General features: G+C 39.2%; 1 protein-coding gene across 5 annotated transcripts in view; it reads left to right on the top strand.

The window, feature by feature from the left end:
• Window positions 1–27248, top strand: part of ULK4 (unc-51 like kinase 4) — a 708846-nt gene that overhangs the window by 191678 nt on the left and 489920 nt on the right. For all 5 annotated transcript variants that reach the window (XM_044293413.1, XM_044293414.1, XM_044293410.1 and 2 more), the window contains exon 20: window positions 6153–6314. In XM_044293413.1, the coding sequence (XP_044149348.1) occupies window positions 6153–6314 (162 nt within the window). The remainder of the gene's footprint in view (window positions 1–6152; window positions 6315–27248) is intronic.

The raw sequence follows: 27248 nt of genomic DNA, 5'->3' as shown, positions 1-27248 counted from the left end.
GCTCAGGATGCATCAGCTGCGAGCTGTGGTTTTGTGTCCTGTCATAAAAACGGGAAAAAAAATGGATCCGCCACTGAAAACAACATAAGTCAATGGGTGATGCATGTTTTTTTTAGGAGCTTAATAAAACTGATCCGTCACTTTTGACTTTCATCGTATTTAGTGACGGATCTGTTTTTATCCATTTAGATTTCACACAATAGCATCTTAACGGAACGGATGCACCCTGCTGTACAAAATGGATCCGTTTAACAATGCAAGGGTGAAGTACCCTACGGAGATTCAGCACCCTGCTTAAAGGGAACCTGTCATGTGGATATGTGATTATAATCTAACTAATTATATACAATCATTAACTACTATAAAGTACCTTAGATGTATTCACTTACTGGTGTGACAGATGGTTACCTCATAATATACACACAAAGATGCCGCATGCTAATGAGCTGATTTGAGTCCGGCGTGATGTCATTGAGTCCAGCGTTTATTTAATTCTGAGCTATAGCCACTCCCCTGCCCACCTGCTGCTGATTCCTATGGAAACAAACTATCACTCAGCAGCAGGTGGGCGGGGAGAGTCAGGAGCTCATGAATATTCAGGACTCATCATTATCAGCTGGAGCTTTTCAATACAAGATGTTGGCAGATTGACTGGGTCAATTAAAGAAAGTGACCCAGCATTTTGCTAAGAGAATCAGTCACTTATTTATGTTGCCCTTAGTTAGGACACCATAAAACTGGTGACAGGTTCCCTTTAAGCCCCCTCCAAGGCATCCCACTGAGCCAGCCAAAATCCCACTCTGTAATGATGAGGGACAAGCACCGCTAAACAGCTGTCTATGGATGGATTTCTAGCTTGGCTATTTTTCCTTGTCATATCCCAAGGCTTTTTGGAAAGAGGGATCTTGACTCATTGTGGGCCACTTCTAAGGGGTGACATTAGCGAGATAGTCTTCATTTCTTGGGCGATACCTCTTTTCATATTCGTTTCCCATGGAACATTGCCAATACGTCTCCATACATACCATGGAGTTCTTCCAGTAAATCTCCATACAGGACTGGTCTCTTTAAGGAGATTTAGCACCCTGCTTAAGCCGAATTATCAGGTTGAAACAAATCCTAGACGCTTCATCAAATGAAACACATTCATGGATATTAGATTGTAAATGATAGTAACTTGCTTCAACTCCAAACAATTGACTTGTTTTCCTTTCTGATAAAAGACAAAGTGTTTGGCCTACACATATATGGCACCACCTCACAATTTGCACCTGGACTTTGCCAAGAGGGTTTGGTATTGTGGAAAGGGGTGTGGTTTCACTGGAAGGGCGTGGCTTAATGTGCACTATTTTGAACCAACATTTTAGCACAAACCTCTGTCTCAAAGTAAGACAACCAATAGTATAAAGTTAGATCAGGCAATCTTTATATCTTCCAGCCTGATAAATCTGGCAGATCTTTCCGCTGCCTAAGTTTACATAGTTTATCAATTTAGATGGGATAAGTAAATCTGTCACATCTTTCCAAAATATTTCTTAAGATTTTATTATAGCAACCAACCTTTACATGGATTATTTACGAGTGGCATTACCTCTAGGAAGACATGGCTTGAATTTCTGTAGATCTTGTAGAGCCATGAGTCAAGACCCGTCCTTGTTAGCTGAAGCCGATAATAAATAAAAGTAGCAAATACGGATACATACAGTAAATATGGACGTTCTTACTCCGAAGCTTTCTATAGATTTTATCCTGGATCCAAATGTACAGTATAATAAATCATTTTTTTGTGCCTTATTTATGTGGTATGGTTCCTCTGTGCAATAATTGGATATTAGCGGTCCTTTAAACTAATGCACATCCAATCTCTTGACTCTATCAGATTTAATAAAAAAATGAACATTAATAATTTTGCCATCTCCATTGTTACAATAATTAGTTCCTATTCTGCTATTATCTCCAACTTCATAATGAACTACATATAATCATATTCTAAACTCTCAATTTTTCAGGTTTTAATTTGCTTTATATTAGTTTTGTGAAGTTTTTTCCCCCCTTACTTTGACTTATGCTAATAGCCTTGTTGTACTAGTCTAATTAATCTGCAGAATATTCTTCCTTTACAGTGTTTAGATTGACTCGATTGAATCATACAATTAAACTGTGCATTTCCACCATTTTATTTAATTGTAGTGGCAATTATGCCAACTAATCAATAGATGTATAAAAGGAAAAAGCAGCAGATCCTCTTGTTCAGTAAACAGTTCAGCTGGATAAGTGGGAGTTGTTTCTGCATCCACATAGTACATTTTATGTGGTAGTAATCCCGGGGAAAGGTAAAGGCTATTAAAAGCAAGGATAGCTGATGTAGGAGAGATTTAAACAAATGCATAGAATTACCTTGTGCTATTCTCACATTGTAAATGTATATTTATTTGGTTTTATAATGTCATTATGTTTTCATGAGATTGTGGATACATGTTTTATGTCAATATAGGAACTCCTAAGATTGGACATTTTGCTCTGAGCAAATTATATTCAAAATTGTATATGCGGTAAAGCCGGCATCTAATATACATTTTACGTATTTATGTTTGTTGAGGTGAAAGAACAGAAATATGTGTGCCATGAGGATGTGAGTGTTTTCTAGCATAAAGTACTGGACCCTTTTCCCTATCTTATGATTTTACAGATGATTACCAATTCCTAAGTAGAATCTAACATGCTGGAATACACCCAGAAACCTATTAGCTGCATCAGTTCTTAGTATGTAACTTTTGCACATAGACATATAATTACAATCAGACACTGTATTCGGGCATAAAAATTATAAGAAATTGAGGAAAACAAAAAAACTTTTTTTGTGTTAAAGTATGTGTTTAAGTTTTTTTTTTCTATCCATGGATATGTGTTATTCAGTGGGGGACAATATTGTTGTACTGGTCTGTCTGTTTTAGTAAATACTTGTATTTCCCATAAAATAATTCTGGATTATCCTTTTTTTAGAACTTAGCATTGTGCAATTTCTCTCCTAGAAATGAATACATTGAGAACTGGGTGTTACCCTGTTTGACATGGGGAATGATAATGCCCAGTTGTAGTTTTAACTAAAATGGGTAGGTCCTCCTTAAACTGCTTTCTTTGTACTATAGCATTTTGGCTTCCTGAGAAAGTATTTTCTTTTTTGCTGATAATCATCAGCTCAATCAAGAGAGGGGGTAGAAAGATGTTGTTCATCTTTCTGAGCCTTTTTAGACCCACCTCAGCATAGCTAGACCCACGATGGTCAGCATACTTACTGATCTGAACAGCTGGGTTCTGGCTCCATGATTTCTCTTGGAGAGCCCTAGGTTCCTGGTCTGCCCGCCTCACCTTCTTGTTTGATGTGGATCGTGTGACAGTCTAAGCAGTGGCGTGTCACCGATGTGTCAAGTGACCGCAGTAACATGACACATAATTGTGGCCAGTCATTGGCTATGGTGGTCACGTGACCTATATCAAACAAAAAATTGACGTGGATAGACCAGGACCTGCGCTGCTCAAAAGGGCGAGCAGTGGAACTGGAACCCAGCAACAGGGATCAGGTCATTGTGCTCACCACCTTGGGTCTGGCCATGCTGGGGGAGAGGTAAGGACTGGAAAAAGCTCAGGAAGGTGAATTACCTCTTAAAATCTTGGGTTCTAGTTTCTTAAATTACAGAATGGATAGATCTAACGTTAAGCACAATTCTCTTTTTAGGTTTGTTTTTGTAAACCTGCATGGGATTTCTACTTATACATGCACCACAAATTCAGTAGACATTGTTAGGGAACACTGTCCCATTGTTCACCTTGTCCTTCTAATCTACAAGGCACAGTAATGGATAGGTGGGGACTAGATCTCAACCCTGTCTGTACCAGTATTGTGGGTCCTTGACAGGGGGGTGTTGATATTAAGGACATATTTAGTTGAATATACAGTACAGACCAAAAGTTTGGACACACCTTCTCATTCAAAGAGTTTTCTTTATTTTCATGACTATGAAAATTGTAGATTCACACTGAAGGCATCAAAACTATGAATTAACACATGTGGAATTATATACATAACAAAAAAGTGTGAAACAACTGAAAATATGTCATATTCTAGGTTCTTCAAAGTAGCCACCTTTTGCTTTGATTACTGCTTTGCACACTCTTGGCATTCTCTTGATGAGCTTCAAGAGGTAGTCACTTCACAGGTGTGCCCTGTCAGGTTTAATAAGTGAGATTTCTTGCCTTATAAATGGGGTTGGGACCATCAGTTGCGTTGTGGAGAAGTCAGGTGGATACACAGCTGATAGTCCTACTGAATAGACTGTTAGAATTTGTATTATAGCAAGAAAAAAGCAGCGAAGTAAAGAAAAATGAGTGGCCATTATTACTTTAAGAAATGAAGTTCAGTCAGTCTGAAAAATTGGGAAAACTTTGAAAGTGTCCCCAAGTGCAGTCACAAAAACCATCAAGCGCTACAAAGAAACTGGCTCACATGCGGACCGGCCCAGGAAAGGAAGACCAAGAGTCACCTCTGCTGCGGAGGATAAGTTTATCCGAGTCACCAGCCTCAGAAATCGCAGGTTAACAGCAGCTGAGATTAGAGACCAGGTCAATGCCACACAGAGTTCTAGCAGCAGACACATCTCTAGAACAACTGTTAAGAGGAGACTGTGTGAATCGGGCCTTCATGGTAGAATATCTGCTAGGAAACCACTGCTAAGGACAGGCAACAAGCCGAAGAGACTTTTTGGGCTAAAGAACACAAGGAATGGACATTAGACCAGTGGAAATCTGTGCTTTGGTCTGATGAGTCTAAATTTGAGATCTTTGGTTCCAACCACCATGTCCAGGCATGCTATTCCATCCGGTTTGCGTTTAATTGGACCATCATTTATTTTTCGACAGGACAATGACCCCAAACACACCTCCATTCTGTGTAAGGGCTATTTGACCATGAAGGAGAGTGATGGGGTACTGCGCCAGATGACCTGGCCTCCACAGTCACCGGACCTGAACCCAATCGAGATGGTTTGGGGTGAGCTGTGCCGCAGAGTGAAGGCAAAAGGGCCAACAAGTGCTAAGTATCTCTGGGAACTCCTTCAAGACTGTTGGAAGACCATTTCAGGTGACTACCTCTTGAAGCTCATCAAGAGAATGCCAAGAGTGTGTAAAGCAGTAATCAAAGCAAAAGGTGGCTACTTTGAAGAACCTAGAGTATGACATATTTTCAGTTGTTTCACACTTTTTTGTTATGTATATAATTCCACATGTGTTAATTCATAGTTTTGATGCCTTCAGTGTGAATCTACAATTTTCATAGTCATGAAAATAAAGAAAACTCTTTAAATGAGAAGGTGTGTCCAAACTTTTGGTCTGTACTGTAGTTGATATTATTGAATTCAGTTGATATTCAGGAACATGAAGGTTTCATTCTATTATAAAAAGAAGGATGTTTTAAGCAGAATGATCGCCAGGAGCAAGCTTTAACAATATTTTTTTGCTACTGCATACAGAACACAGCAGGGAGGCTCCTACTGTAACCACTTGTCTCTCTCCCCCTGTACCAGTTTGTAACTCGTCTTCTTAATGCTTATTGCAGTTGTCTGTATTATGTATGTATACTCCTTATCATATGTACAGCGCCAAGGAATGAATGGCGCTTTAATAATAAAAAAAATAATAATAATAATGCTATTCGAAAAGATACAGTAGCATATTTCAGTCCCTCAATGGAACCATTGTCAAGCATCTGAAATATTATTGGTACTGGTACTGGTTCATATTAGATGAATAAACATCACATTGACTTGGGTATTTTCGAGTGCTGCTTTTTTTTTTTTTTACTGGAGTGGTTTTAGAGTCCGGCCCTGTGAAGCTCTGTCCACATATCAAGAATCTCTTTTACTGTAATGCTTCATTGCTGATAGCTTGTACATTATTTTTAGTGTTTGTATAAGTGTTTTACTCTAATTGCACATGTCATGAGTAAATGACAGTATATACTTGCTGGTATCATATCAGTAACTGAAATAAATAAAGTTTGCTGCTGGTAGGAATTTCCACCCTGCTCTTGAAAGTTATAGCATTTAATATATCACCTAGTTTTAGTAATAATAATAATAATTTTTTTTTTTTTATAGGAAGAACCTATAATTCATCATATGACGGCAAAAATTATTGAAAATGTGAGCACAACCGTAACTTCACATGTCCAGGGGTTCATCAATGCAGAGATTGGACCTGCACTTTGGTACTTGTTTACACATTCAACTGTTGATTCTCTTAGGATAACGGCCATATCGGTATGTATATTAATGCTGTTGACAATATTTTAATCACTTCTTCTAATGAATTATTCAAATTTTCATCCAAATCTCATTCCTTCTGGAGGATAGCTCATTTGCATACCTTTTTGAAGTCTCATCCAGCCAATCAGTACCCTGCTCTATACTGATGAGGAGCAAGAAACCCAAAACACAGATCTTTAACCGGTTTATCCCTTGGCATTAGAGAGAGGTTTCTTCTTTCATCCAGATCTCAATCTCACATGCAAGACTATTACATTTCTTACACCAATTTCAAATTTGTAGTAGTCTGGGTTGGCCTTAATGCCCCTTTACATGGCTTGATGGGTCTAGACGATTGTCTGGAAGGAAGCATTCTTTCCTGATAGGAGAAGACTGCTACATTTACATACAGCAATCTCCTCCACAGTATGGGGAGGAGTGATCGCTAATGGCATCGCTCGTCCCCATACAGAATTATTGTTTACCGGCAGCAGAATGTTGTTTAGATGGCATGATCTGCTGCCGGCAAATGATGATTTAGGTGACCATGCCAACGATCCTATTACCCGATCCTATTTCGCTCGTTCATCAGGTAATTGATGGTCCCTTTACACTAGCAAAACAGCGGGCAGTGTAAAGGAGCTTTGTGTTTAATTCAGAATTTGGTACAGGAAAATTGCACTGGTAATATGTGCGGTAGAATTTCCCTATAAAACACCAAGAACACTGATAAAAATGAAATCATCAATGCTTAAACCAGTGTTTCTATCTGAGACATAGTTATTCTGCTTACTGAGGAAATTTTGAAATAGTTTTACATAGATCCAAGAAGCCTCTCATTACTTCTAATTGTGTACTGTTTTCATTAATCAACAACGAAAGTCGGAGGTTCGAACAGGGCTGTGGAGTCAGTAGATAAATGCTCTGACTCCTCAGTTTTTGTTACTCCTCTGTATTTAATATGCAAATTTATTTTATACATTCCTTGAAGGAAAGAAAGGCAACATACATGTCATTACCACAGAACTACTGGCTAGGAAGCCAACAGTCTACTGTATTGAACAGTTTAAGCAAAAGACAAACACAATGTGTTCCACCAAGTTGGTCTAATCTCTTATAGCAGAGAGAGGTAGTTGGGCAGAAGCTGCTGCCTTCTCCTTTGTGTGCTGATCTTCTGCTGAAGATAGGGCAGTGGGAGGATCCAGGAAGGGGCAGGGGAAGGGGCATTTATTTTAAAAACTGATTTCCCTAGTAGAATCCCATAGTCATGTTTTAAGCTAGCAATCTGAGTTTACAAGTTTTTATAGCCTTAGCTGAATGACAGCAGTTTTTCAAATGGTTTACAGCTTCTGTCTTGAACTATTGACTATCCATTCCCTTCACTTATACAAGTGTCTCTAGTCCTGCAAAAAACATATTTACTTAATCAGTTATCCATGAGAGGCTAGGTTAACTATGGGCGTTGCGTTCCCTCTAAGTAATGCCGCTCCTTAACTGTGCGTTGTGTGCCATATAGTGAAGCATATGAAAAACATGCTTCTTCACGGTCACTTAACGTGTTCATTTTGCGGTAACGAGACGCACTGCATGTATTGGCCTTTATTCTTAAAGTAGAGAAGTAATTAATTATAACTTTTTGTGAATTGGGACATTTAAACTTGCTTTTTTAAATTTTTTTATTCCAATTTAAATTTTGTTGGAGTCTGTTCATTTTTGCCGAGTCCGACTCCAGGTACCCAAAATTGGCTTAGACTCCTCGACTCGGACTCCACAGCCCTGGGTTCGAAGACGATCCGACAGGCGATCCTGCAGCATTATTCCCATGACCCGCCGAGCAACTTCTGGGAAACCAACGTCTTTGGGTTCCGGGGGGAGTATGGTTGCAAAGCTGAAACTAATTGACAGAAGGGCACCACCAGGAGTGGAGTCTGCGGCTTAAATTGACTCAACACGGCAAACCTCGCCCGGCCCGGACGCGGAAAGGATTGACAGATTGATAGCTTTTTCTCAATTCTGTGGGTGGTGGTGCATGGCCGCTCTGAGTTGGTGGAGCGATTTTTCTGGTTAATTCCGATAACCAACGAGACTCCTCCTTGCTAATTGGTTATGTGACCCCTGGCGGTGAGGATTGTGTTGACCAGACTCTTATGGGAGAGTGCCTGCTGCTTACCTGACCATCGAAAAAATTATGGTTTAGGACCTGCAGGTGAGCTGATCATCGCAAACATTATGGGCGAGGGCCTGCTGCCGCTTTGTTGACTCTAGATAACTTCTGCCTGATCGCACGTCGACGTGACGTTGATGATCCATTTGGATGTCTGCCCTATGAACTTTCGATGTTGTTTTATGCGCCTAACATGGTGGCCACGGGTAACTGGGGAATCAGTGTTTGATTCCAGAGAGGGAGCCTGAGAAACGGTTACCACATCCAAGGAAGGCAAGCGGGGGGCATGCAAAAGAAGGACACCGTCTATTGAAAAATAACATTTTATGTCACAGAAAATTTTTAGAAGCGCACATGTTACACAGCAGATGTGGGCCTGGTCAGGTCACTGTCAGAAGAGGACACCGTCTATTGAAAGGTGCACTGGATGTCACTGATATTTTAGTTTAGTGCTCTCATTAAGAGAAACAAAATAAGAGTATTGCAGGTTTGATACTTTTTAATGGCTAACAAAAATAGAAGTAATGATGTTACATAGCGAGCTATCGAGACATCACCAGTCCCTTCATCAGACGTACTACAAGAATATATGAAGAAACAGCAATATATATATATACACATAAGAACAGAGGCATGGGGTGGGGGGGGGGGGAATGAATGGACATTTGAAAAAAAAAACATAACATATTAAAGATCTTGAGAATGAGTCCTTAAAGGATAACTATCACACTTAGACCCTAATTTCAATTAATTTCAATTTTCATATATGTACTTACTAATAACATGATATTCCAGAATCAGTTACTATTAGACTGACTTACCCCATATTTAATAAGATTCAGCCCTTAGCAACCAGTCTGCACAAAACTGTAAGATGGCCGCCACTGCCCTCACCCTGAGGCTAATCCCGCCTGCCCTCACTAGCCAGTAACAATAGCCCCCCAAAAGTGTCAGTAACCAGAGCCCTCCCCCCTAAAGGGTTAATCTACTGCAGCACAAAGGGGTCCTCTTACCACATGTTGCTTTCATTTATACTTCATATTCCACTCTGCCTTCTCCAGCTCTGCTGAGTGAGGGAGCGTCTGCCAAGCGCAGGGACAGGGAGAAGTGCACACAGCCCAGGCACTGTTATCTGCTGCTGGGGAGGACCTGGCTTTAATCATTTACTTACAGTCCCCGGCTGTCAGTAATGTGACCTTGCACACAGCCTGCTTCTGCGTCCTCCGTCCTTCAACACATAGACGGACCATGCCTAGCAACCCTATTTTAAGCACAGGTAAAAGTAGGCAGTACAGGGAACAAAACTGTGGAATTAAGGGGTAATTGAGTACACAGTGAAAAGTTGAAATAGGGCCACCAATGTGATATTAATCACCACAATCCAATACTCCCAAACAAAAATATATGACAGTTATACGTTAATTATCTTTCAGATAAGGGGTGTGAAAGTTTTATGTGGGCCTGGATCAAGTTCAAGGCCAGGTACCACAGAGAAAGTAACCCATCCCTGTAATATAAGAAGATGCAAAACCTGTTCCCATATAATGACAACAGATAAGATCTGGATCCCCAACACACAGCAGGAATATAGGATCCCTGGGACATTCACATGTTCTACATCTAATGTTGTTTATCTGATTCTCTGCACTAAATGTCCTGTTAGAGGCCTCTACGTTGGAGAAACAGGAAAGAGATTCAATGCAAGGATGAGGTCCCACCGCCACACAATTAAAGAGAAGCTACACTTTCCTGTGGCTAAGCATTTCTGTAGCCCAGGACACAATGAAGAACACATGAAAGTTCTCATATTAAAAGGTAACTTCAAATCCCAAAGAGCTATAAGAATTTGGGAATCCAAATTTATAACACTGCTTGACACTTTGAATACTGGACTGAATGTGTCCCCGGGATTTATGACACACTACAAGATCTAAAGAGTCTTCTGAAGACATAGTCGGGGCACCAGGTAACTGAGATAACATCAATTTAGAGACCATAAAACTTTCACACCCCTTATCTGTAAGATAAGTAAGGACTCATTCTCAAGATCTTTAATATGTTCTGTTTTTTTTTTCAAATGTCCATTCATTTCCCATGTCTCTGTTCTTATTGTATATATATTGCTGTTTCTTCATATATTCTTGTAGTACACCTGATGAAGAGACTGGTGATGTCTCGAAAGCTCCCTATGTAACATCATTGCTTCAATTTTTGTTAGCCATTAAAAGGTATCAAACCTGCAATACTCTTATTTTGCTTCTCTTAATGAGAGCACTAAACTAGTTTTCTATTGACTAACACAGTACTTTACCAGACTTTTTCGTTTTTCTTTCAACTGATATTTTAGAGATGTGCACACTTTAAACAGGACATGTGGCGCGGATAATTTAACTGTCCGCAGGGGACACCGTCTACGGAAGAAGTGCACTGGATGTCACTGATATTTTAGGGATGCGCACACCTTAAACAGGAGATGTGGCACCGATAATTTAACTGTCCGCAGCGGCCTATTACACTGTATTTTGCGCAGGATGCGCAAAAAATATATATTGCTGCTGTCACACACAATAGTCTTTACAAGGACTTTTGGGTCTATGAAATGTTTTTGTCAAAAAATTAAATTCAATTACACTCCCTACACTCTCTGTCCCTTCCTATGCTCAGCTCTCCCTGACTTAGAATGAGCCGAACACGCGCCATCTGGTGCTATATAGCACCCGATAACGCATTCCGGCCAGCCAATCACTGTAATACCAGTAGCCAACATGGCTACTTTCATTACAGTGAGGGCAGTACTTACCTGCACGTTCTTATCTGCTTGTTTCTTGGCTGCTTAGCAGCCACGAAAGGTGCGGGGGGAGACTTGAGCATTGCGCTTGAGCACATGCGGTACTCGGCCAAGTACTGCCATGTCCGAGCATAGCGATGCTCGAGCCGAGCTGGTATTTGGCCGAGCATGCTCGCTCAACACTAGAAAATAGTAGATATTATATAGACACATCAGTTATAACCATATTGTAACTAAATAAGACCATAAAAGTCAAGTCAATGTTTTAAAAGGAGCTACTTCATCATTGTAGCCATAAGAAATGGAGAGACTTTCTATGAATAGTTCTACTACAGATGTATGCACTGCACACATAACATCATCCTGTGTTGTATTCCTTTTGGAACGACTCATCAAGTGGTCCTTTCAAAAGGAGATTGTCAGGAACTTCATGCTGCCTGAACCATAGGCTGCATTAAATACATAAAGGTTCCCTTTCTTTTTTTTTTTTTAAAACCCTCTACTTTTCCTATCAAAACTGTGGTTACATTTCACTTTGTATTTTTTACTTTCCAATGAAATTAGGACAACAACATTTTATTGCTAACTACTTTTCCTGTTTTTAGTAAGTCATTGAATTATTCTTATATTTATATTTTAAATCTTTATTGCTCAGTTAAATTGAACCACATGAACATACCATGCATAGACATATCAAGAGGGAAATTGGTGTCAAGGAAAGTGTGAATTGGTTGGTGGAATCTGTCTTTCTTTGTCCCTTAGCAATACAGTACTAGTATGTGCCAAAAGCCAGATTTGTGATCCTATAAAAATTAATGATGTGCCATAAGTTTCTTTAGAAAATGTGCTGCACAAATTATCATTTTTTAAAGTTTTCTAGAACCAACAAATTTTATAGCTTCTATATATGTCTTCTGTTGGCAACATCTATTACTTGTGTACCTTTATGCCTGGCTAGCAGTTGTTGTTGAAGCCATAAAATAGCAAACTTTTATAAATGGGCTTTAACCTATACTTCTGTCAAGTTGTATAGTCACCTGTTATAGCTCTATAATTCTGACTAGTGATGTATTAAGACATTATATCATCTTTTTGCCTACCACAGTACAGTGCACAAATAAACTTGATTTATGTATTTCTATTGATTTGTATCTGCAATGAAGGCACTGCTGGTATGGTCTTGTGTATAGAAGGCATTTAGCTTTCTAGAACTGTTTTACTTGAATGAAGTTGAATTCCTTACCCCCTAGACAACGTTTGGAGTATATATATGGTGCAGAGAACATAGTGTTCGCACATAGAGCCGTATATATATGTCACTGCCCCTCCCGTGACAGAGGTTAGAAGATCTGAGAGACTGGCTGCTCGTTAGGTCATGTGACAGCCTATCTGTATTCACTTGGAGGTGGTGATGGTGAGTACAATATTACAGCATATAGCTACTAGAGAGGGATCGTTGATCCAGGGAATTATTCTGATTGCCTGATTGGAGTCGGGAAGGATTTTTTAATTCCCCTAAAGTGAGGAAAATTGGCTTCTACCTCACAGTTTTTTTTTTGCCTTCCTCTGGATCAACTTGCAGGATGACAGGCCGAACTGGATGGACAAATGTCTTTTTTCGGCCTTATGTACTATGTTACTATGTTACTTCTTGCAGTGTTGTTGTTAGTAATGAAAATACCTCTTGTATCAGGTGTAGCTCGTGGTCATTACTGCTCCTTTATTTATTCTGGACTCACACTTCATACCATGCGGTTGATATTCTCTGCCTGAAATTGGAAGAACTAGTGTGTGGTCCTCATTTGAGTTCCTGTTCATCAAGCTTCTACTAAATAGGAGTGTACTTCTCTTGGTATTTTGTTGCTCCCATTTGCTCGTTGTTTACCAGGCCTCACGGAGACGTTGGTTCGTTCATCTGGGAAGAAACCAGTAGTCTCAGACCCTGTCACTAATCCTAAGGGATTTTCAGAGTTACTAGGGCCTAGGTTTACGGTGTATGAATATTCCCACCTTCAGGGTCTATTCATACTGACAGGAGTCAGGGCTAGGTTTAGGCTTTCCTTAGGTGGTCACCATTTCCCTTTCCCTAGCCTTGGGACCTAGTTCCTGGTCATTTTCCTTCTGTTGTCATTCTGGTGTTCCTTCCCTCCTCCTACACTGTGACAATGTACGATGTTTAAATCAAGCAGGCACAGGATCTCTACCCACTGAATCAGTCCTGGCCCCCTGCTGTATCCATCGGCATGTATTGTACTGCATTGAAACAGGGATTAGACCCACAAAAGTTAAAGTCTCAAAGTGGGACCAAAAAAAAAAAAAAAAATTCAAATGAAAAAAGTGTTTTATAAAAATCTAATAAAAACGTTTCAAGTGTAAAAAAAAAAAAATGCCACTTATCCGTAATCAATCCATTTACCATTGTAAAAAAAAAATTATTAAGTAATAATATAATTATTACATGATCTACCCTGCCAAGTGAATGCCCTAAAAAATCCTTTAGACATTTTTGTCACTTCGCACCCACCCCTCAAGAATGTATTATTTCGAGCAATCAAAAAGTCATATGTATCCTAAAATGGTAGCAATGAAAATTTAACTTTATCCCACAAAAAAATGAGCCTTCACACGAGACCACCGCCAGAAAAATCTCTCTCAGAGATGACGACATAGTGAGAAGATAACGAGTTGTATAAAACTGAAAAAAAAAAGACATGTTTTGTATCACCATGTCCGTAACAACTTGCTCTATAAAAATATCAGTTGATGTAGCTTGTTAGATGAATGCTGTAAAAATTATATAAAACTGCTAGAACAGCCATTTGTTTTTGTCACCACACCTTGCAAAAAACATATCAAGTGATTAAAAATTCTTATGTACTTCTAAATCATACCAATTAAAACATCAACTCACACCAGGCCATTGCCAAAAAACTAAAACAGATATGGGGACACAAGAACATTATTATTATTTTTTTTTATTCTTTGTGTAAAAGTAGCAAATCTTAAAGTGAAAGGGCTTTTTCACACAATTGTATGCAGTGCATGTCATCTGCAGCGTGAAAAAGTGCCAAGCCGCGCTCTGGACAGCAGCAACACAGAGCATTAACATGATTGATAATGCTCTGTGCCTCTCTGTGATCTTTTTACTACAAAATCACAGTGAGATAAAGTTGTCACTGTGGTTTTGTAGTAAAATGATCACAGAGAGGCACGGAGCATTTTTTTTTATGTATAGGGGCAATTATAATGACCATTTTTGTAATATACTTTGAAGGGAACCTGTCACCAGTTTTATGGTGTCCTAACTAAGGGCAACATAAATAAGTGACTGATTATCTTAGCTAAATGCTGGGTCACTTTCTTTAATTGACTCAGTCAATCTGCCAACATCTGGTATTGAAAAGCTCCAGCTGATAATGATGAGTCATGAATATTCATGAGCTTCTGACTCTCCCCGCCCACCTGCTGCTGAGTGGCAGTTTGTTTCCATAGGAATCAGCAGCAGGTGGGCAGGGGAGTGGCTATATCTCTGAATTAAATATACGCTGGACTCAATGACATCACGGTGGACTCGAATCAGCTCATTAGCATGTGGCATGCGGCATTTTTGTGTGTATATTATGAGGTAACCATCTGTCACACCAGTAAGCGAATTCAAGTACTTTTTAGTAGTTAATGATTGTGTATAATTAGTTAGATTATAATCAAATATCCACATGACAGGTTCCCTTTAATTACTGAAATCATTTCTATTAGTAAAATAGCTCTAAAGTGGCCCATTATGAGCCTTATCAACGCTCCTCTGTCTTCTGCTTACATAACTGTGGAGACTTGCTAACACTTACTGTGTTATGTAAACAGTAGACAGAGGAGCATTGCTAAGGCTCAAAATGGGCCACTTTAGAGCTATTTTTCTAATAGAAATGTACGATTTTAGCAATTAAAGTCTATTACAAAAATGGAAGTATCACTGCCCCTATACATAAAAAAATAAAATGAAAAATTAGACAAAAAATTATATATATATATATATATATATATATATACAGTACATCTATATATATATATAACAAATATATATATATATATATATATATATATATACACAGTGGGATGCGAAAGTTTGGGCAACCTTGTTAATCGTCATGATTTTCCTGTATAAATCATTGGTTTTTACGATTAGAAATGTCAGTTAAATATATCATATAGGAGACACACACAGTGATATTTGAGAAGTGAAATTAAGTGTATTGGATGTACAGAAAGTGTGCTATAATTGTTTAAACAAAATTAGGCAGGTGCATAAATTTGGGCACTGTTGTCATTTTATTGATTCCAAAACCTTTAGAACTAATTATTGGAACTCAAATTGGCTTGGTAAGCTCGGTGACCCCTGACCTACATACACAGGTGAATCCAATTGTGATAAAGAGTATTTAAGGGGGTCAATTGTAAGTTTCCCTCCTCTTTTAATTTTCTCTGAAGAGTAGCAACATGGGGGTCTCAAAACAACTCTCAAATGACCTGAAGACAAAGATTGTTCACCATCATGGTTTAGGGGAAGGATACAGAAAGCTGTCTCAGAGATTTCAGCTGTCTGCTTCCACAGTTAGGAACATATTGAGGAAATGGAAGACCACAGGCTCAGTTCAAGTTAAGTCTCGAAGTGGCAGACCAAGAAAAATCTCGGATAGACAGAAGCGACGAATGGTGAGAACAGTCAGAGTCAACCCACAGACCAGCACCAAAGACCTACAACATCATCTTGCTGCAGATGGAGTCACTGTGCATCGTTCAACCATTCGGTGCACTTTACACAAGATGATGCTGTATGCGAGAGTGATGCAGAGGAAGCCTTTTCTCCGTCCACAGCACAAAAAGTGTCACTTGAGGTGGCCTAAAGCACATTTGGACAAGCCAGCTTCATTTTGGAATAAGGTGCTGTGGACTGATGAAACTAAAATATAGTTATTTGGCCATAACAAGGGGCGTTAAGCATGGAGGAAAAAGAACACAGCATTCCAAGAAAAACACCTGCTACCTACAGTAAAATATGGTGGTGGTTCCATCATGCTGTGGGGCTGTGTGGCCAGTGCAGGGACTGGGAATCTTGTCAAAGTTGAGGGACGCATGGATTCCACTCAGTATCAGCAGATTCTGGAGACCAATGTCCGTGAATCAGTGACAAAGCTGAAGCTGCGCCGGGGCTGGATCTTTCAACAAGACAACGACCCTAAACACTGCTCAAAATCCACTAAGGCATTTATGCAGAGGGACAAGTACAACATTCTGGAATGGCCATCTCAGTCCCCAGACCTGAATATAATTGGAAATATGTGGTGTGACTTAAAGAGAGCTGTCCATGCTCGGAAGCCATCAAAACTGAATGAACTAAAGATGTTTTGTAAATAGGAATGGTCCAAAATACCTTCAACCAGAATCCAGACTCTCATTGGAACCTACAGGAAGCGTTTAGAGGCTGTAATTTCTGCAAAAGGAGGATCTACTAAATATTGATTTCATTTCTTTTTTGTGGTGCCCAAATTTATGCACCTGCCTAATTTTGTTAAAACAATTATAGCACACTTTCTGTAAATCCAATAAACTTAATTTCACTTCTCAAATATCACTGTGTGTGTCTACTATATGATATATTTATTTAACTGACATTTTTTATCATAACAACCAATGATTTATACAGGAAAATCATGACGATTAACAAGGTTGCCCAAACTTTCGCATCCCACTGTGTATATATATATATCTATATAATCACACTGACCATCAGAATAAAGTTATGTAATATTTCCCACGGAGTGCACGCACAATAACAAAACCCAAAAAGCTATGACAGAATTGCTGCTTTTTCTTTTTCCTGATTTCCAAAAAGCAAAATACAAAGTGATCAAAAAGTTGTATGTATCTAAAAATATTACCAATTTTAATGGCAACTTATCCCATAAAAAATAAACCCTCACACAGCCCCATCAAGTTTATAACCACATATGGGTGGTTTTTAGAAACTGCAGAACCAGGCAAATAAATATTGATGTTTGTTTTGCTGTTAACCCTTGCTGTTTTACATGAAAATGGAAAATATGCTAAAGAAATTTGACCTAATGGGTCAGCAGTTTCTAAAATCATTTTTTTGATGGGTGTAGTTTCTAAAATGGGATCAGTTGTGGGTTGTTTCTAATATGTAAGCCCCACAAAGTGACTTCAGAACTGATACTTGTACTTAAAAAATTAGTTTAGAAAATTTTCTTGAAAATATGAAAAGTGGCTTCTAAAATTCTAAGCCTTCTTTTGTTCTAAAAAAATAAAATTCTATTTTCAAAATGTGGCCAACATAAAGTAGACATATGGTGAATTTTAATAGCCATATTGTGAGGTATCACTTTCCTGAAAGAAAATAAATATAAAATTGAGAAAATTGTGAATTTTAATTTTTTTTCCATAAATTTATTTGTTTTTTTTAATAAATAAAGGTAAAAGATATAAACCCAAATTTACCACTAACAGGAAGTACAATGTGTTATGAGGAAAAAATAACAGAATATGTTGGATAAGTAAAAGCATTCCAAAGTTTTTACCACATAAGGTGAAACTTGTAAGATTTGTAAAATTTTAAAATTTGGTTCAGTCCTTAGGCCCCTTTTGGAAGAGCTGGTGTCACACTGCAGACTCTCAGAGCAGCACCCTTCCTGAACTTCCAGCACTGCCGGGGTCGCATAATATTATACTGATTTATGATACTATGTTACCCTTACAGTTCTGGAATGTACTGAATAACACTGATGCAATCTCGGCAGTACTGGAAGTTCAGGACGGGTGCTGCACTGCGAGTCCGCAGAGTGACACTTGCTCTTCTGAAAGGGGCCTTAAAGAGGACCTTTCACCTGGAAAAACATTGTGAACTAAGTATGCAGACATATAGAGTGGCGCCCGGGGATCTCACTGCACTTACTATTATCCCTGGGCGCTGCTCCATTCTCCCGTTATGTCCTCCGGTATCTTCGCTCTGTAAGTTATAGTAGGCGGTGTCTGCCCTTGTCCTGTGGGCGTCTCCTTCTCCTAGGCTGCAGCGCTGGCCAATCGCAGGGCACAGCTCACAGCCAGGGAGAAAAAACCTCCCAGGTTGTGAGATGTGCGCTGCGATTGGCCAGTGCTGCAGCCTAGGAGAAGGAGACGCCCACAGGACAAGGGCAGACACCGCCTACTAAAACTTACAGAGCAAAGATACCGGAGGGCATAACGGGAGAACGGAGCGGCGCCCAGGGATAATAGTAAGTGCAGTGAGATCCCCGGGCGCCGCTCTACATATCTGCATACTTAGTTCACAATGTTTTTCCAGGTGAAAGGTCCTCTTTAAGGTGAAAACACACAGCAGATGTTGAAAGTCAGACTTTTACCATTTCATGGCAAAAATTAACTCACTTAGAATTTGATGGCAGCAATGCGTCTAAGAAAATAGTATTGGAGCAACAAAAGGCTGGAAAAATAAGTGACACTAATACAAAAAAACAGCTGGAGGAGTAATTTGCTATTAAGGTCACATGACTGGGTATAAAAAGAGCATGCTAGAGATGTGAAGACTCACAGAAGCAAAGATAGACAGAGGTTCATCAATCTGCCAAAAAAAATAAAAATTGTGGAACAATTTCAGAAAAATTTTCCTCAATGTAAAATTTGCAAAGTCTTTGAATATCTCACCATGTACTGTACACAAAATTATCAAAAGATTCGAAGAATGTAGAGAAATCCATATGTGCATTGGACATGGCCGTTGGTCAATATTGGATCTCAATATGCCCTCAGACGAAACTATTAAAAATAGACATGATCCTGTACTGGAAATCACTGGATGGGCTCAGGAACACTTCCAGAAATCATTGTCTGTGAACATAGGTCATAATACAATACACAAATGCAAGTTAAAGCTTTATGGTGCAGAGAAGAAGCCATATGCCAATACAATCCAGAAATGCCGCTAACTTCTCTGGGCAAAAGCTGATTTCAAATGGACATAGGCATAATGGAAAACTGTTCTGTGGTCAGATGAATCAAATAAATGAAATGAAATTCACTTTGGAAACTACGGATGCTGTGTCCTGCAGACAGCATCCAGCTTGTTATCAGTGTACAGTTCAAAAACCTGCATCTCTGATGGTTTGGAGTTGTATTAGAAACTGTGGCATGGGCAGCTTACACATCTGGAAAGGGACTATCAATAATGAGCAGTACATAGAGGTTTTAGACCAACATATGCTCTCATTCCAGGAGTGCCTATTTAAGGGAAGGCCTTGCATATTTTGGCAAGACAATGCTAAACCACATACTGCATCCATCACAAGAGCATGGCTTTGGAGAAGAAGAGTCAGAGTATTGAACTGGCCTGCAGTCCAGACCTTTCAGCAATGGAAAACATTTGGATAATCATGAAATGAAAAATCCAGCAAAGAAGACTCAGGACTGTTGAGCAGCTAGAATCCTATATCAATCAAGAATGGGACAACATTCCTCTCCCAAAACTTCAACTATTGGTCTTCCAACTTCCCAGATATATAGTAGGAAGGCGCAAGGGTCCGTCATTGACGGAAGGCACGTGTCACCGAGGTTCCTGGCCTCGGTGAGATAGGAACCGGTAATTTTGTGTGTCAGCGGCAGCTAGTGCTCGCTGATACTGTTTTTACTTAGTGTGGCTGTAAAGCCGATCCGGGCCGGTTCTTATTGGGAGCAGGCCATGTGCTTTCTGCATTTTGTGGCCATGTGCTTTCTGCATTTTGTAGAAAGGAACATCCTGGCCATGTTCCAGGCCATGTGCTTTCTGCATTTTGTAGAAAGGAACATCCTGGCCATGTTCCAGGCCATGTGCTTTCTGCATTTTCTGGAAAGGAACATCCTGCCTTTTGTAGAACTGTCCTATCCTTGTCCATAAAACAGACAAGAATAGGACATGTTCTGTTTTTTGCGGGGCCGCGGAAAGAACATACTTTTTCAGCCACATTGAATTGAATAGGTCAGCATCTGACCCTCAAAAAATGCAGAACTGGTGCGAACAAAAAACTGTCGTGTGCATGAGCCCTAATGAAGCCATAGGCTTTAGGCCTAAAACATCAAGTGTCATTTCTTCACATAGAAATATGATCTAAAAAAAACTTTTAAATTTAATACATTTTTTTATATTTTTTTTCCAAGTTTTACCTATGAACATACATCTAGGTAGCAAAGTTACAAGGTTCTCATTTATCCAACATGGCACTGAACTTTTTAAGTTCACCTACATTAGATAATGAAGACATCGCAGTGCAGGAAGCCTAACAATTTAGAAATTATTTAGTACTGATGTAATTAAATATAGGAACTATAAAGTGGCAGCTTCTCCTTTATGTTTCATAATGTATCAGAATTGTAGATAATGGTTTTATAATTTCCCTATTCATAGAAGACTTTTTACCCATGAAAATATTGAAAGACTCTGGAGGAAAACTCTTCCTAAAAAGCTAATTACCTTTTTACAATAGCATTAGAAACAAGAACTTGTATAAAAAAAAGTGTCATTTTTAGGGTCACTACATGGAAAATCTTTGAATTAGATGACTTCATATAATTAATTTGGCTAAAAGGGTAAAATAGTTAAATAGACTCTGCCCTCCACCGCTGGCCGTCAGTTTTCTTCCTATACACAGTATAGGAAAAGAAATGTTAATTAACGGCTATGAGGGTGGGGACCCTGGAGCCCATGAACATGAGGACTGTATTGAGTGGACTGCAGCACTGGTGATGGTCTGTTCTGATTTTAAGAAGATAACTGGGTCAGTACAAGTAAGGGCTCATGGACACGTGTGCCTTCCATGCAAATTGCAATCCCCAATGCACGTGTACCGTCTGTGTGGCTGGTGCTCAGGGATGCAGACCCATTCAGCTTGAATGGGTCCACTATCTGTCCGCACCTACAAACCGGATTCCAAAAAAGTTGGGACACTATACAAATCGTGAATAAAAACTGAATGCAATGATGTGGAGGTGCCAACTTCTAATATTTTATTCAGAATAGAACATAAATCACGGAACAAAAGTTTAAACTGAGAAAATGTACCATTTTAAGGGAAAAATATGTTGAATCAGAATTTCATGGTGTCAACAAATCCCCAAAAAGTTGGGACAAGGCCATTTTCACCACTGTGTGGCATCTCCCCTTCTTCTTACAACACTCAACAGACGTCTGGGGACCGAGGAGACCAGTTTCTCAAGTTTAGAAATAGGAATGCTCTCCCATTCTTGTCTAATACAGGCCTCTAACTGTTGAATCGTCTTGGGCCTTCTTTGTTGCTCCTCCCTCTTTATGATGCGCCAAATGTTCTCTATAGGTGAAAGATCTGGAGTGCAGACTGGCCATTCAAGTACCCTCATCCTTCTCCTACGCAGCCATGATGTTGTGATTGATGCAGAATGTGGTCTGGCATTATCTTGTTGAAAAATGCAGGGTCTTCCCTGAAAGAGATGACGTCTGAATGGGAGCATATGTTGTTCTAGAACCTGAATATATTTTTCTGCATTGATGGTGCCTTTCCAGACATGCAAGCTGCCCATGCCACACGCACTCATGCAACCCCATACCATCAGAGATGCAGGCTTCTGAACTGAGCGTTGATAACAACTTGGGTTGTCCTCGTCCTCTTTGGTCCAGATGACATGGCGTCCCAGATTTCCAAAAAGGACTTCGAATCGTGACTCGTCTGACCACAGAACAGTCTTCCATTTTGCCACACTCCATTTTAAATGATCCCTGGCCCAGTGAAAACGCCTGAGGTTGTGGATCTTGCTTAGAAATGGCTTCTTCTTTGCACTGTAGAGTTTCAGATGGCAACGGCGGATGGCACGGTGGATTGTGTTCTCTGGAAGTATTCCTGAGCCCATTCTGTGATTTCCTTTACAGTAGCATTCCTGTTTGTGGTGCAGTGTCGTTTAAGGGCCCGGAGATCACGGGCATCCAGTATGGTTTTACGGCCTTGACCCTTACGCACAGAGATTGTTCCAGATTCTCTGAATCTTCGAATGATGTTATGCACAGTTGATGATGATAGACGCAAAGTCTTTGCAATTTTTCGCTGGGTAACACCTTTCTGATATTGCTCCACTATCTTTCTGCGCAACATTGTGGGAATTGGTGATCCTCTACCCATCTTGGCTTCTGAGAGACACTGCCACTCTGAGAAGCTCTTTTTATACCCAATCATGTTGCCAATTGACCTAATTAGTGTTAATTGGTCTTCCAGCTCTTCGTTATGCTCAAATTTACATTTTCCAGCCTCTTATTGCTACTTGTCCCAACTTTTTGGGGATTTGTTGACACCGTGAAAATTTGAATCAACGTATTTTTCCTTTAAAATGATACATTTACTCGGATTAAACGTTTGATGTGTCATCTACGTTCTATTACAAATAAAATATTGACATTTGCCATCTCCACATCATTGCATTCAGTTATTATTCACAATTTGTTTAGAGTCCCAACTTTTTTGGAATCCGGTTTGTAGAAAAAATAGAGCGTGTTCTATTTTTTTTGTAATGTGGAGGCACGGACCGAAATGCCTTCCGCTCCATGCCACTGCATCGTATCTTCCGGATTGCGGACTCATTCAAGTAAATACCATAGGTCCACATCTCTGAAACAGAAACAGATAGGACAACATAGAACTGGTCATATTGTTCCTTTAATGGTGAAGCTTCAGTTTGAAATTACTTTAATTATTAAAGAGGACCTGTCAGCACAATACATAATGCAATATGAAAGCATCATGTTATAAGGCAGGAGGAGTGGAGCTGATTGATATAAAGTTTTGTGAGAAAATATTCAGTAAAATTTGTAATTTATACATTTATATCTTTGCCTTTTTGCAGCCCTGTGAATACCTATCGGTACAGGAGGGAGGTGTTATCAGTGACTGACAGCTATCCTTGTATGATAACCCCTCCCTCTTGTACCGATGGTTCTTCACAGGACTGCAAAAAGGCAAAGGTATAAATGTTTTACAAGTTTTTATAAATTAAAAGTTTTACTGATACTTTTCCCACAAAACTATATATCTGTCTGCTCAGATTTTCTTGCTGTATAACATGGTGCTTTCAGATTTTACTACATTTTGTGGTGACAGGTCCTCTTTAAGGAACTGCATGATTACAGCGCAACTTGTAAAACTGAACCCCAGAATACATGCTGTCTGTGTATTCTGCACAGGGTGCCTATAGGGAAGCAACAGTAATTTGTAAAAGGAGCAATTCCAAAAATACCATTGTATTGTAGTAAGGATTTCACCTTACTCCTGAAAAAACATTTTTTTCTGTAAACTAATTTACATTAGGTATTTTGAAACACTTTCTTGCACATCTCTTAGTCTCTTGTCTGCATATCCTGGAAGTCCAGCTGTCAATGGATACCAGGACTGGGAAATAATTGTGGCTCTGATAAAAAAAAAAAAAAAAAAAAAGTAAACGTGGTCCCATGTTGTAGGGGGGTCCAAATTGACAGAAGGTGGGGCAACACAACTGGGCAGGGACAAAACAAGTAGGCAGGGCCAGCAATACTATAGTGCAGCTCAAAATTCCTTCTCAGAAGAACCAAATACCACAATGCAGCACAAAATACTCCTGCATCCTCCACATTATTCAATTGTACCACTGTCCTGCAGCTGCTGGACAGTTGCATATATTTCTGAAGCCCCTAGCGTTCATTAATGCTGAGAGGATCAGATAGTTATGTACCCGTCTGACAGCCGTAAGGAAGGCTAAGGCGGGTCTTTGGGCATTGGACCACTGGGAAATTTCCCTGTAACGTTTATGACCAGTCCACCCTTGATGGCTACCTGAGTTACCACCAGTGACTTCAGAGTGGGAGTTTTACAGTGTGGTAAACTGCTGGCTCAAAAAAGTGCCATACATGCCATGCACCAGATTTATTCAGATCCCTAGTTTAAAAAAAGTATCTACAAAAGGATGCCTTAGATGCATCATAGTGAGATTACTGGTTCTAATTGAAAAGACCCATTGGGTGTATGAACACTTGTTAATGTAGCATGGGAAAAGTATGCAGATTAGCTCATGTCAGCCAAACCAAATAAACCTCCACTAGAATCGTAATAGTAAATATTCGTATATCAGCTACAGTCTTGATATGATGGCAATTAGGTAAATACGCTACTTTCACACTAGCGTTTTAGGTTTCCGGTATTGAGATCCGTTATAGGGGCTCAGTACCGGAAAAAACACACTTCAGTTTTGTCCCCCATTCATTGTCAACGGGGACAAAACTGAACAGGACGGAGTGCTCCAAAATGCATTCCATTCCGTTTAGTTGCTTTCTCATAACGGAGAGAAAAACGCAACATGTTGTAGTTTGCTTTCCATCCTGGGATGCGGAGAAATGTAGGTCAATGGGGACAGATCAGTTTTCTCTGACACAATCTGCCACAAAATAAAACGGATCTGTCCTTCATTGACTTTCAATGGAGTTCATGGCGGATCCGTCTTGGAAATGTTAAAGATAATACAGCCGGATCTGTTCATAACAGATGCAGATGGTTGTATTATCAGTAACGAAAGCGTTTTTGCTGAACCCTGCCGGATCCAGTAAAAACGCTAGTGTGAAAGTAGCCTTAAAGTAGCTGTATGTACAGCACCGGTTGCATAGTGGCAACTGTGAAATGCAGTGGTCCATCATATTAAAGGGGTTTTCCGGGAATGAAGAAAATGAAAATACTTAAATATTACTTTATAATATGTGCTTAAATACTTTTCATTATTTATAATGGTTAGTTTTGTCTGGTAAGCAATCATCAGGGGAAGCAAAATGGTCTCTGTACAATTAGTTCACACAAAACCTGTCCTAGTCACATTAGGACAAGTTACTTCACAATACTGAGGTAAAGAGCTGCCTCCTCCTCCTCCTCTCTACTTGTTAGGAATTATGATCCGGAATACAGATCATAAGAACTTTAGCTGAATCTCTGGGAAATTTAGTTCATGAGGAGAAATGAAAAACAAAGATGACGGACGGGACAGACTATGGTGATATGGAGCTCTGGTAATTGAGACTGCATTCAAGTGCTACTGCTCATTAGCCACACCTCACCCACCTCTCATGTCGCCTCTCCATTTGCACAGAGATTCACTTGTGTTCAGGATCATAATCCCTGACGAGCAGAGAGGAGGATGAGGCCGCTCTTTGCTGTGAAGTAACTTGTCCTCCTGTGTGATTAGGACAGGTTTTGTGTGTACGAATCGGACTTACTATAATAGATAGGTTCAGATATTTTTCAGGTTTTAAGATAAATTGGGATAAATCACCTTTGATGCTATAGGGGGAGGGAGATCTGAGTAGGAAGTTAGATGTAAACATAATTGATAAAGGAATTACCTTTAAATATTTAGGGATAAATATCTCAAGACATGTAGAATTAAATGTAGTTCCATCATTTATCAACGATGGGGCGAATAAACTTGATGAAGATGGTTTTCCTCCCCAACATATTGTATGTATTGCAAAATGCCCCAATTTGGTTGCCAAATAATGTGTTTAAGATAGTGGATAGGTTAATGGGGGACTTTATTTGGAAAGGAGGAACACCTAGGATAAATAAAAGAAATACTTCAGTTTCCTATTAAAGAGGTGGGTTTTTCTCTTCCAAACTGGTATCTATATTTTTTGGTGGCACAATTTGAACATATGAAGGTGAAAGAAGAAAGCTCTTTGTTGAGATGATAGTTATTGAACAAGGGGGTTTAAGAGTAAGCAGTTTAGTTTTTTGGAGATTTTAGAATCAGACACTTTGGGGAATACAAGCACTGATAATCAGATATTTAATTTAATGGAGTACACTTGGAGAGAAATTAAAAAAAATAATGGGATATTTAAAATGAACCCCAATATGGAATAATGTTAATTTATGTGAGATTCAGACAATTAAGCAGTATGTAATTGGGAGACTAGAGGTGTTAGTTTGCTTTGTCACATTTTTTAGGGAAATAAATTGAAGGATTTTGAAAGTTTGATTACAGAATTTGGTATTTCAAGAAAATACTATTTTAAATACCTTCAAATAAGGGATGCAATTAGCTCATCAGTAGATGTGGAGAAATATAATAGAGCCCCTTTGGAAAATGGCAGTATTTCAAGGAGATATAGGATGTTAATGAAATGAATACAAACAGAGAGTAAAATTCCAGCTAAAGAAAAATGGAAAAAAGATATTGATGGTCTGACAGATGAGAAATGGGAAGATGTTCTGAGTAGTAGACCCTTGGTCTCAATAAGGGTCTCATACGGGGTTTCTCAGTTTTCCCTTATTCATAGGTTACATCGTACACCTCTAATCTTAAAAAATAAATAAAAGGGTTTAAGAGTTACAGATGAATGTCCAAGATGTGGTGAAGAACAGGCAGGCCTTATACATTTAATCTGGAGGTGCCCCAAGTTATTTAGGTACTGGCCTGAAATAGAGCATATTATTGATAGAATTTTAGGAGTACAGATATATGATGATCCTGTAGCTTGTATTTTGGAGGGTACAATTCATTTGAAGCTTTGAAAGCCGGGAAAACAGGTTCTCTGTAAGTTGCTGTTTCAGGCAATATTGCTTATCCTGAAAAAATGGATTGAAAAAGATCAACCCTCTTGTTTGTGAATGGAAAAAAATCTGTGAATAATGACTAAAATGGAAAGGATTATCTGTGATAACAGGGGGAGGAAGGATTGTCTTAAACAAACAAATATAGAATCAATGGCTTAATAATATATCAGTGTTAAAATACGAAGGAAAAAAAAAAAGCCCTGTGTTATATAATAAAAAGCTGCAAATGTTATTTTAGTAGTCCAAAAAAGTGTTTGAACCATGTGCGCTAAATCCCAAAAAAGTGACTGGTCATTAAAGGGTTAACCAATAAGTGCTTTCCCGGCTAGAAAGGCCTTATACACACGACCATGCCTTTTGCGGCTGAG

Source organism: Bufo gargarizans, chromosome 5, assembly GCF_014858855.1.
Source record: "Bufo gargarizans isolate SCDJY-AF-19 chromosome 5, ASM1485885v1, whole genome shotgun sequence".
NCBI classification, from domain to species: domain Eukaryota; kingdom Metazoa; phylum Chordata; class Amphibia; order Anura; family Bufonidae; genus Bufo; species Bufo gargarizans.
This window is presented reverse-complemented; position numbering and strand designations above follow the sequence as displayed.